Source organism: Lithobates pipiens, unplaced genomic scaffold (genome assembly GCF_037356315.1).
Source record: "Lithobates pipiens isolate NorthernLeopardFrog02 unplaced genomic scaffold, aLitPip1_a1.2 Scaffold_19, whole genome shotgun sequence".
NCBI classification, from domain to species: domain Eukaryota; kingdom Metazoa; phylum Chordata; class Amphibia; order Anura; family Ranidae; genus Lithobates; species Lithobates pipiens.
The window spans coordinates 219834718-219846865 of record NW_027507764.1 but is presented as its reverse complement, the minus strand read 5'-3'; the positions used below and the strand labels follow the sequence as shown (position 1 = coordinate 219846865).

The 12148-nt window shown below is 41.8% G+C and overlaps 1 protein-coding gene across 6 annotated transcripts in view; it reads right to left on the bottom strand.

The window, feature by feature from the left end:
* Positions 1-12148, bottom strand: part of PDE1C (phosphodiesterase 1C) — a 1119495-nt gene that overhangs the window by 280097 nt on the left and 827250 nt on the right. For all 6 annotated transcript variants that reach the window (XM_077491703.1, XM_077491702.1, XM_077491705.1 and 3 more), the window contains 3 exons: positions 9895-10008; positions 4590-4772; positions 482-548 (listed from right to left, as the gene is read on the bottom strand). In XM_077491703.1, coding sequence (XP_077347829.1) covers positions 482-548; positions 4590-4772; positions 9895-10008 — 364 coding nt within the window. The remainder of the gene's footprint in view (positions 1-481; positions 549-4589; positions 4773-9894; positions 10009-12148) is intronic.

The window sequence follows — 12148 nt, the reverse complement described above, 5'->3', positions numbered from 1 at the left end:
ATAATGACTAATAACTAATGACCATGGGCTTGCGCCAGGTGTGCCTGGGCACACCCTAATCACTAGGTTCATTACCAATTCCCCCTACTTCCTGAGCTTCTCGCCCCCGCCCTGCAGTGTTGCTGGCTTCCCTCCTCTCTCTTCGGCTGCAGCGGGGGAATATTTTAGGATGGAGAGCGGGGGAAATGGCTAGTAAATAGTTTATTTTCTAAATGAATACATTGAACACACTCGCTCACTGTGTCCATTCATAACTGAAGCATAATACACTATTGATTACTATTCTTCAGTTTGTGAATGAACAGGAAGCCACTCAGCACAGAGCCAATCCCATTCATTCACTGTCCAGTGCAGCTGAGGCTGCAAAGAAAGGCATGTGTATTTGAGCTTTGGGGTGCACACCCTAATGCAATAGGCTGTGCACACCTATGTTAATGACTAATAATGTGTCTAGTTATATATACTTGGTTTTAAATATTACCTTTAAAACAGCAATAACAGCAGGTGGATAGCTGAGTCCAACCATATTTGATGTCCTTCTGTACATTCTGTAAAAATAAATAATTCAGCCTATTATTTTTAGAGTCAAATATGTTTTATTGTTAACAAAATAAAATAATACAACACAAATATCTTTCCGATGACCACAACATAGGGTAATACAGTGCAAGTCGTATTATCATTGGAAACATTTCCGTTGTAGGCACTAACACACCGCCGTCTTCTAGAAGAGACGATGATACTCTTTACAAGGAACGGTGAGAGCCCATACTATTGTGTAGGACGATATCTGACTGAGATAAAATAGAAAGAAAGAAGACCGATAGGGGGAAAGAGGATGAGAAAAGAGGGAGGAAGCGGGAGAGAGAGAGAAGACCGGGGTAGAGGGGGGCAGAGCAGACTTCGGTATATCAAACCTGCATTATGCAATCGAGGTGTACGGCTGGGTTGACCCAGGGGCATCAATAACATTTTAAGGGAGTCTCAGGTAGAATAGTCTATCCAAATAAGCCATAGGGTCTTAAATTTGTCAAAGGTGTCATTACCGAGGGCCAGCATCTCTTCCACAGCCTATTATTTTTACAAACACAGTAAGGAGGCATATTTTTATGGCAGGAATACTATGTGTTATATTTCCAGTAAAGAACCCTAAAAACAAAATATAAGAAAATGAATACATAGTACTATCGCTACATTAACCGGTTCCCGACCAGCGTACGCCAATGTATGTCGGCAGAATGGCACAGGCAGGCAAATGGGTGTACCTGTACGTCCCTTTAAATTTGCCGCCCTGCCATCGCGAGCGCCGGTCAGGACCCCCGTGAGTCCGGTCGCGGGTCCCGCGGACTCGATTGCCGCGGGCATACCTGCGATCGTCTCACGGGCAGCTGAACGGAGAGATGCCGTTGTAAACAGCATCTCCCCGTTCTGCCTAGCAACTAGTGATGCTGATCTCTGCTCCATGTGATTGAAGCAGAGATCAGTGTTCACTAAATGAGAGCCCAGCCCCCAACAGTTAGTAACACACCCCTAGGAACACTTAACCTCTACACTGCCACCCACTGGTTAACCCCATTCACTGCCAGTGTCATTTACACAGGAATCACTGCATTTATATAGCATAATGTCGCAGTCACAATAAAAATCACTGATCGCCGCCATTACTAGTAAAAAAAAATGTATTAATAAAAATGCCATAAAACTATCCCCTATTTTGTAAACGCTATAACTGTTGCACAAAGCAATCAATAATCGCTGATTGGCATTTTTTTTTTTTTTTTACCAAAAATATGTAGAAGAATACGTATCGGCCTAAACTGAGGGAAAAAAAATGTTGTTTTTATATATTTTTGGGGGATATTTATTATAACAAAAAGTAAAAATTAATGTGTTTTTTTTCAAAATTGTCGCTCTATTTTTGTTTATAGCGCAAAAAATAAAAACCGCAGGGGTGATCAAATACCACCAAAAGAAAACTCTGTGTGAAAAAAAGGACGTCAATTTTGTTTGGGAGCCACGTCGCAGGACCGCGCAATTGTCAGTTAAAGCGACACAGTGCCGAATCGCAAAAAGTGGTCTGGTCTTTGACCAGCAAAATGGTCCGGGGCTGAAGTGGTTAAAGTGATTGTACAGGTATTTTATTTTATTTTTTTAATTGATATGAGTTGTATGTGAACATGCATATTTAAAAGAACTCATCTTAATGGCCATATCAAACTAGAAAATACTGTCACTCTCCCTGACAGTTTTTAAAATTATTTTCATATCATTATTATTCTAAGGTATATGGCCAGCAATGTGGGTACAAGAGTGAGCAAAAAAAAAAAAACCCAAACACCAACAGAGCCAACAACTATTTAAGGATCTGGAGTCCCCAAAAGGCAAATTAAAATGTGAATATTAAAACTACCAAACAGTACCTTTTTAGATAAAATATCTCTTCTGGTGGAATATACCCTTTAAGAAGACATTCCCATTGTCTTGGGTTACAGATAGGGCTTTAATAGGGAAATTAAACAAACCAAATAAAGGGGAAATATGTGGGGTTTAAATATGAAAACAACCACTCAAGATGTATTATTTTTTTCTGGACCAGCTTTCAAACAATATCTGAAGTATCCCATATACTGTACAACGCATAGCACAAAACAATTGGGTATCAGGTTTTATTTTGAAATCAGCAGTGCAATAACAGCTAGAATATGACTTGACTCTATGGCCAACAGATACATTTGTCATCCCTTCATCTTTATTTATAAATCATCCCTAAAGAAATGCAATGCTGTTCACAAGCATGCACCTTTATAGTTCCCCTTTGCTTGTAATAATAAAACCTTAGCCTTTGGCCAATTCCTAAGTGTAGTTTTTATAGAAAGTAGCAGGGAGCCAACAAATATGTTGTACTGGGCACAATACTTACAACGTTAATATTTGAGGCAAGAAAATTAAGAGCTTGGAGTTTTCGTGTTCATTCTTACTGTCATTCTTTTCTTCAGCAGAGTTTCATGCCCTGTGGCAATGATGTGATCACTAATGCAAACGGTTGCATACTGTCTAAATGGCTTTTTTTTTAAATGTATACTTGCAGACTTGCAAATAGCTTTTCCTAAACATTTCCTAAATATAAACTAATACAATAGTTTCTGCAGATGCTTTGTTGTATAGGCTGCTCAACTTACATGATATATTTTTAGTGTTCTGATTTTTTTCAGCTCAAAATCTGTTGGATAGAATATGGAGTGTTATGCCGCATATGCACGAGCGGAATGTCCAATAGAAAAAGTCAGAGGGGAGCTTTTCATCGTATATTCCGACTGTGCGTATGCCCCATCTGACTTTTTACGTCGAAAATTCTGTCGGACCTAGAAATAGAACATGTTCTAAATATTTCCGATGGAACCATTTCCAGTCGGGAAAACCGATTGTCTGCATGCTGTTCCGACTGATCAAAAACGACGCATGCTCTGAAGCAAGTACGAGACGGAAGCTATTGGCTACTGGCTATTGATCTTCCTTTTTATAGTCCCGTCCTACGTGTTGTACGTCACCGTATTCTTGGCGGTTGGACTTTGGTGTGATCGTGTGTAAGCAAGACAAATTCAGCGGAATTCCATCAGAACTCCATTGGAAAAACCTTCAGAGTTCATTCCGACAGGAAAACCGGTCGTGTTTACAGGGCATTAGTGTCTTTGTCAGGTGTATATTGATGTTTGTGTACCCATTGGGAAGATCTCCTCTGATTTCCTTTTCTGGAGATGGGAGAAGGAGGTGACTATACTATTGCAGTTGTCGCTTTCCCTCGCCAGTATGGCTGGGAAATAAGCTGATGGAATTCGATCTGCATTCCATCAGCTTTATCAAAGGACAGGTAGGACATAAAGAGCCTTGTAGATCCCTGGTGTCCGATTAACCGATTGCTGACCATCTGCCATCATAATACTGTGGCAGGTTGGCTCTTCTGGGTGAATCGCCATAGGTGTACGATGCTTTAAGAGTGATAGGGGGTACGCACAGGCTGTGACGCTGGAGCCGATGCGCGTGGCAGGCGGCCACGATGTCCACCGGCCACCCATGATCATTCCACAGAGAGCCAGAATGGGTCTGTGTAGGAAATGGGTCTGTGTATGAAAACACACAGATTCCCGTTCTGACAGGGGAGTAGAGAGATCTGCCGTTCCTAGTGATCAGGAACAACAACCTCTCTCCTCCTCCAGTCAGTCCCATCCCCCCACAGTTAAAAACACCTCCCTAGGACACACTTAACCCCTTGATCGCCCGTTAGTGTTAACCCCTTCCCTGACAGCGACATTTATACAGTAATCAGTGGCTATTTTTAGCTCTGATCTGGTCCCAAAAAAAGTGTCTGATCTGTCCGCAGTCCCGCTAAAAATCACTGTAGATGCTATAAATTACTATATTTTGCAAACTGCATCCACTGGTTTAATAATCACTTACATAAATTATATGACTTTACATCAATGTGATCAATCGTGATATAAAACATGAAAAAACAAAAGTAGGTATTAGCTATAAATTAAGTTGTTAAAAAAAATTTGAATTTGTGTTGGTAGTTTTAAATTCCTTCTTACCTTTCCACAAATATCCCAGCCTGCACTGCATGTACAATGCTTCTAAATCTTGGCTTTTCTTCTGTTCTTCTTAACATCATCCCCATTTGTCGAGTAAAGGTGGAGGCCAGCCAGTCTCGAACTTCTGAAGGAACCGAATCTGATTGGATGTCACTGAGTTCATCCTCTGTGTCCAGTAAACGTCTAGAAAAATAGATAATTCGATTGTTTAGAAATGAGAACTTTCATACAATAACTAAATATATGCAATAAGACAAAATGACACAAAGTAAGGTAGGCTCATTGTTCATTTTGGAGACTTTCCCTTTCTTCCACTCCTGGCAATCACTGTCACTGGGACAGGAGATGAGGAAAAACTCCTCAAAGGGAAACCTCACAACAACACAAAACAGAAAAAAAGAATCTTCTAACCCCCATTTTCTTTAAATATAAAAAAAAATAGTTTGGCCGATTATACAGCAAGGTACAAGCAAGGTCCACTTACTTAATCAGGGTTACCAACCCCATTTCAAAACACCACAATACACCACAATGTAAAGAAAACTGAGGGGAAAAAAAAGTGACTTCATTATCCTTCCAGTAAGATCACGGGAATGATGAGCATCCCAACTCCTGTGAGAAGATATTTCAGAACAGTGTACGAGATTTGGTATACTCATCATTCTCAGAATCTCACTAAAAGGATGTCACCCTCATCTAGGCACAGTTTCTTTATTTTTCAAGGAACCCAGGGTGGGCTAAGAGTCAATTCACACAGGGGCAACTTTGGATCTGACTTGAAGTCATGCCAAGTTGCCTCAAGTCACGCAACATGATAAAATCAATGTAAGCGAATGAGAGCCATCTTAATGTACACTACTGAAGTCACTCTGACTTCAGAAAATTTTCCTGTACTACTTCAATCCGGCTTCTAAGCAACTTGTACCCATTGATTTCAATGGAAGTTGCCTCCAAGTCGGATCCTCTGTCTTAACTGAAGCAACTTTCCAGGAAGTAAAAATAGTTTTCTAGGCAAACCCCTCCCTCCCGCAGAGCTGATTATTATGTGATTGGCCACTGGTAAAGTCCCCTGTCCTGGAGGCAACTTCAAGTTGACTTGTAAGTTGCCTCAAGTCGTGCTGTGATTCATACTCAAGTCATGTCCAAGTTGCCTCCCAAAGTCTCGCTGGAAGTCGTGTTGCCCCTGTGTGAATGGACTCTCAACGCTGCTCTAGAGAATCAAAAATGTGAAATATAAACTATATGTAAAGTATAGTGAAATGTGACAAGCTGCCAGCACTAAAAAGTCTAATACAAAAACTCCAAGTAAATATGTACAGTTTTTTTATACTTCAAAGCAGCTTTAGCCATGGGGATGGGGGTCCAAAAATTAAAAGATAAAAAAAAGTCCAATTTTCTGATTTGTTATATTACAAGTAAAGAGGCAAAAGTACAATTCAAACCAAGCAAAACATTACCTTGAATATTTTAGTGGTCAAATAGAGTAAATGGAAATGTATTTGATTGCCAATATTGCACACTTCTCTTACGTTTTGCTTTTTGTATTGATTACTAAAATAATAATAATTAAAAAAAAATCGTATCTTGAATCACATGGACCTTTGAAGAAACAGGGCTTTCTCTGACTGGCTGAGGTAGAGAGACAGGCAGATGACATCAACATGGAAGCATTGTATTCATTAACAAAAACATAAGGCTTCTTGTGAATTGCTGAGAAGTACTTGGCCTGTTTTATAGCAGACAGGAACCACTACCTGAACACAGTGCTTTATACTGTATGCAGCTGATGTTTATACAGTTTATACACTGCTAACAGCAGCTACATCAAGGTAATTGTTTGTTTTGAGCCAAGCTTGGCTTGTGTAACACCCCAGCTGCTGGTAAAAATGTTAAAACATTCTTTGGAGTCACAATACATGTTTACAACCTAGTGAATCTGTGTCCCAGTCAGGAGAGTTCCTTTCGCTTCCTGTTCCATAGCCAAAACAGGAAGCGAGAGGAAACCTCTGAAAATTCAAAAAAATTCTATGGGTCCCTCCAGGTCACCAGGATCCATGTGCCTATTGGAAGATTGTCCCTCTGTTACTTTTCTGTGCCATATGCATTGATAGCCTGCATTTGTCTGCCTGCCTCCAGTGGCTGAGCTCAGTGCTGCTGTTATCGGGGAGAAAGAACACACAGTGCATTCTACTTGCTACTTTTATATTGGGGGGCTGTGCTCAACAGGATGGGGCTAATCACTTACATTGAGGATTTGTTGGACAGGTGCTGCTCATGACTTACATGTATGGAATTTAAATAAGGCAAATTATTTTCTTAGTTGTACAGTGTTTTTACGAACTGGGGTCGCTTAACTGCATAGTCAATTTTATCCAAAGGTGTAAGCTTAGCCTTTAAACATCGATGTGCCATAAAATTGTCCTAAAGTCCATTTAGCAAAACACATTTTAAAGCAGTCCTAAAGGGTATTTTTTATTAGAATAATAAACCTGTTATTCTTACCTAGTATTGCACAGAGCAGCCCTGAACTACCTCTTCTGGGGTTCCCCATTGGCACTCTTGGCTCCTCTTCTTTTGAGTGTACCACCATAGGAATCTTCGTCTTATGGTGGCACACCTGTGGGCTTGCCCCCGATTCAGGCTGTGTGCATCCATAGACACACACAGCACTGTTTGGCCCCACACCTCACGTCCTCCTCATAGGGTTTGATTTTTGCTGTTTGAGCTTGTACGGAGAGAGAGAGAGAGACCAGCGCTGCTGCATTACGGGAGCATCACTGGATCAATATAGGAGGTGAGTATAAAGGGGGTTGAGGGGGCAATACAACAGTGAGACATGTTTTATCTTAATGCAGGGAATGCATTAAGGCAGTGGTGGCCAACCAGTGGTCTGTGGACCGAGAACATTTTGGTGGTCCCCAGGGGTTCTGCTGCAAATCAGCATTGTGGTGGATGTATACCACCCGTTTTTCCAGTGTTGTTCTCAATGTATGCTGACAGTCAGTACTGTACATTAATAAAGGATGCCTCCTCTGTAGTTCTGGCTCCTGTGAACTCAGAGTGAGGCACCGGGAGCAGTGCAGAGAGTGGGAGATGAACAAGGAGGGAACTTCCAATTGCAGTGCTGATCACAGACTGTGGGAGGGAGTATGGAGCTCGAGAACATGGCTGGATAAGGAGGTGAGATTCAATGATGAGTCTGTGTAAGGCAGAAGTGTGATGAAGAGTGCAGCGGGGGGCAGAGGAGGGGGCAAGAGGGGGCCAGAGAGTGGGAACATTGTTGCGTATAAGGCAGCACTGTGATCCAGGGGGAGGGGGGGGCGGGTAGAGATCCAAAGCATTGTGTGTATAAGGCATGTAAAATTCATGTTAGTGGTCCACGGGATTCAACATTGTGAATTTAGTCGTCTGTGAGGTCCAAAAGATTGGCGAGCCCTAAGCATTACGGTAACAAAAATGTCTAGCTTTTAGAATCACTTTATAGGTAAATGAAGGCCCAACATGCTACTTATTTATGTTGGTTATAGCAGTTTGTAAAGTTTCAAACCTTTATCTCATTCATTGGATTTAACTTTTTGGATACATACTGTGATCTGAACTGTATGGGAATATCAGCTGCTCGCTCTTGCTTTCCGCTATAATGAAAAAGACTGCATCTTTGCAGAAAACTCGACTATTCTTTTTAATTGCCTATTGCTGAAGCTTGAAAAAAATGTTTGCTTTTTCATTGGGTTTGTTTTCTAAAAATGAAACTATCAGGAAATATGCCTTTACAACACTACAACATAGAAAGTTGCTGGTGTATGCATTTAGAAATGTATACAATAACTGACTTTTAAAGCCACAGTTACAAACATATCGAGATTGTTGTTATATATTGATTTCTATATATATTAACCTTAGAGTTGATCCTTACATATTGTTCAACAATTGAAGTGCATAATGAAAATGCATTGAACAGTAAAGCAATTTCTCTACATAGAGGGCCTATGGAGAATTAGTCTACCTTGTCATATGTGTAGACATTGTGCATGCAGCAGAATGACCACTCAAGTAACAGGTTTATTGGCATATAACATGCACTTTTTCACCCTGAAAATCGGTTGCAAATAGCGTGTGCGTGTTATATGCCAATACTTCAATTTTAGAGGCGACAGGGAGGGGGGGCGGGACGAGCGCCATCATATCAATACAGTGAGAATCTCCTGTTTACTTGGTGGCCTCTGTAATAGGAAGTCCCGTCTTCTCGGCTGCTATTGGACCACTGTTGTGTCTATCATAGGAGATTCTCACTGTATGTAATCTGTTGGTGTCCCCTCTAGTCTGCAGATGGGCATCGATCGGGCTACACTGATGGCAATAGTGAGGCTGCTGCATTGAAGGCAATGGTGAGGCTATTGATGCCAATGGTGAGGCTACTGCATTGATAGCAATGGTGAGGCTACTGCATTGATGGCACTTGTGAGGCTGCATTGATGTGGACTGATGAGACTGCAGTGATGACACTTGTGAGGCTGCAGATGGGCATTGATCAGGCTGCATTAAAGGCAATGGGGAGGCTGCTGCATTGATGGCAATGGCGGGGCTGCTGCATTGATGGCAATGGCGAGGCTGCTGCATTGATGGCAATGGCGAGGCTGCTGCATTGATGGCAATGGCGAGGCTGCTGCATTGCTGGCAATGGCGAGGCTGCTGCATTGCTGGCAATGGCGAGGCTGCTGCATTGATGGCAATGGCGAGGCTGCTGCATTGATGGCAATGGGGAGGCTGCTGCATTGATGGCAATGGGGAGGCTGCATTGATGACACTTGTGAGGCTGCAGATGGGCATTGATCAGGCTGCATTGATGGCAATGGTGAGGCTGTAGATGGGCACTGTCTCTTATTTTGCTTCAAAGTTCCTTATTTAAAATGTAAGTGTTTTTCCTGAAACTTCCCTCTTAAAATGAATGTAAGTGTTATACAACTATGCATGTTATACGCCAATAAATACAGTAATTTCTTATGAAAAACCTACTTAAAGTGACCATGTCCACCACTACAGGATGTTCAAGCCAGTGGGGGAAAACACGATGTGCAGTGGGGGTAACAGATTTTTGACCCATCCAACCGGTCAGATGCTTGTTCAATATTTTAGTTACTTTTTTTTTCAGGCAAATTTTACCTAAGCAGCATAATTAGAAAAATTTAGTTTTTCCACTTTAGTCAACATGTTATCAATGCAAAATTGTTAATTTTGCTGAAACATCTTGTTCACCAAACCGCTCATCCCTAAAAGCAATAAATAGAATTTATAGGTGTCTCACCTTGTCTCATCAATATAAACTGACTCAAGTACAGTGGCTGCATATTCCAGGTTCTTTTTCAGGTCCACTACTGAAGCTTCTCCTCTTTCCAGCTGTTTCACCAGACATCGTAACCTGCATAACACACAAAAAGAAGATTTTTTTCAAAACTGATATAGTTGTAAAAAGCTTATTGAAGTGTAATTATTAAAAGCTTTTCTAACAACTGCATTCATTTCATACAATATCCTCTCATATTTTTCTATTAATTTATTCTTAGGGATTCGTTAGAATTAAAAATGAATTACTGGCTAATTACACGGTTCTCTTTTAAGTGTAATTAAAGGATAATATTTTCGTTGAAAGTGAACATTATGCAAACGTATCCCCTGCTGTAAAATGCAGGCAAAAAAAACTGGCTTCAGTTATTACTATTTTAGCAAATAGTAAAAGTATTATACTCAGCGCACGCTATTAAAGTGAACCTGCACTAGACAACGTAAATGTTTCAGTAAATAGGAGGGACCAGCCACTCAATATCCAGCACTTACAGACACAGAGGAACATGTCCCATTCTCCCTGTCTTTCTATAAACGGATTTTGGGAACCTAAAAAATTGTTAGGTGCTCAATCATTGTCACGTTGGAGGATGGGGGTGGTGGCAGGGAGGTGTTTATAGGACTTTTAACTTGTTTAGTCAGAACCTAAAGCGGAGTTCTGCTTTAAGCGATGTCAGCACCCCAGCCAGTGTTTACATCGGCTCTCCGGTGCTACCGTCTCCGTACATGGTAAGGGAAACCAGCAAAGAAGCCTTTTTGGCTTCACAGCCAGTTCCCTGCTGCTTACCTACTTTCTGAATGGCATGGTGGCGTGGAAAGGAGGAGGAGGCCCAACTTTCGACTGGCAAGATCTCTCAGAAGTGGGGACAGGTACCCGCCCCCCCAGAAAGATGCCAAATGTGGTATCGGAGGGAGGGAGGAGGAAGATAAGTGTCGCTTCCACATTTGGGTGGAACTCTGCTTTAAGCAGATACCAGGCAGTGGATGGGATTGTGGGAAAATAAGTACATACTGTTTATGGTCCCTCATGTAGTATGACCAAATTAGAGGTTCACAAATACAACTGTTGTACCAAGTACATTTTTCTGTAGTCTGAGACTGATTGCTATCTTTCAAAAACAAAAAATTACCCGTTAAATCAACGCTGCAGCATCAGTCTCACATGTTTCTCAGTGATCACATGACTACTGATTGCTCAGTTCCTGATCGCTCAGTCACTGCTATCTGCTCTGCCCTTCCAGTGCTCACTGAAGTTCCAGGCTGGAGATGAGGTGGGCACAGCTGGCTCCAGCTCTCAACTGCATGCTGAAAGGCAGAGCCAACCGTCAATCAGACAACTGGGTGGATCCCGACAATATTTTTGGGATCTTTCCAGATCCTGAAGCTGCTCCGCCACATCATATGGCAGTGTGTTGTCAGTCTAATAAGAATTTCTAGTTGCAAATAATTATTCTGTGAACAAGTTATTATGTAAGTAGAACTAGAGGCAAAACATTTTTTTTTTTCATTTTGGATAGAACAGGTTATAACCCGTCATTTTTTTTCCACCATCAGTGCCCCATTGTGAGATCTCCATTCACTTCCTGTCCCATAGCCAAACAGGAAGTGAAGGAAAATCCCTGAAAATTAAGGGAATTCCTTGGGGACCCCCAGGTTGGCAAAACTAGTGTCCCCATTGGAAGATTTCCCCTATATTACTTTTCTGGTGACAACCCGAAATTTGGGATTTTCTTTTTCTTTCACTTTCAATGATAATGGTAAAATAAGGAGGGGTAATCTCCTTAATGGCGGGTACAGACAGCAATAAAAACTGACAGGGGTTCTAATCCCTCTCCACTCTATCCAAAACATAAAAAAACAGTTTTGCCTCTAGTTATACTTTAACCACTCTGCACAAAGATGTACGTCGGCAGAATGGCACAGGCAGGCAAATGGGTGTACCTGTAGGTCCCTTTGAATTTGCCGCCTATCAGGCAAGCACCCACAGCACGCCTTGGGATCGTGCCCGTGGGTCCAGGGAACTCGATGTTCACTGGCGGCCCGCGATTGCAGTGAGGAGAGGCAGAACAGGGAGATGCCTTTGTACACAAGGAATTTCCCTGTTCTGCCTGGTGACATGACAGAGATTCACTGCTCCCTGTGATCAGGAGCAGTGATCGCTGTCATGTAAGTGGTAGCCCATCCCCCCTACAGTTAGAACACCTCCCTAGCACACT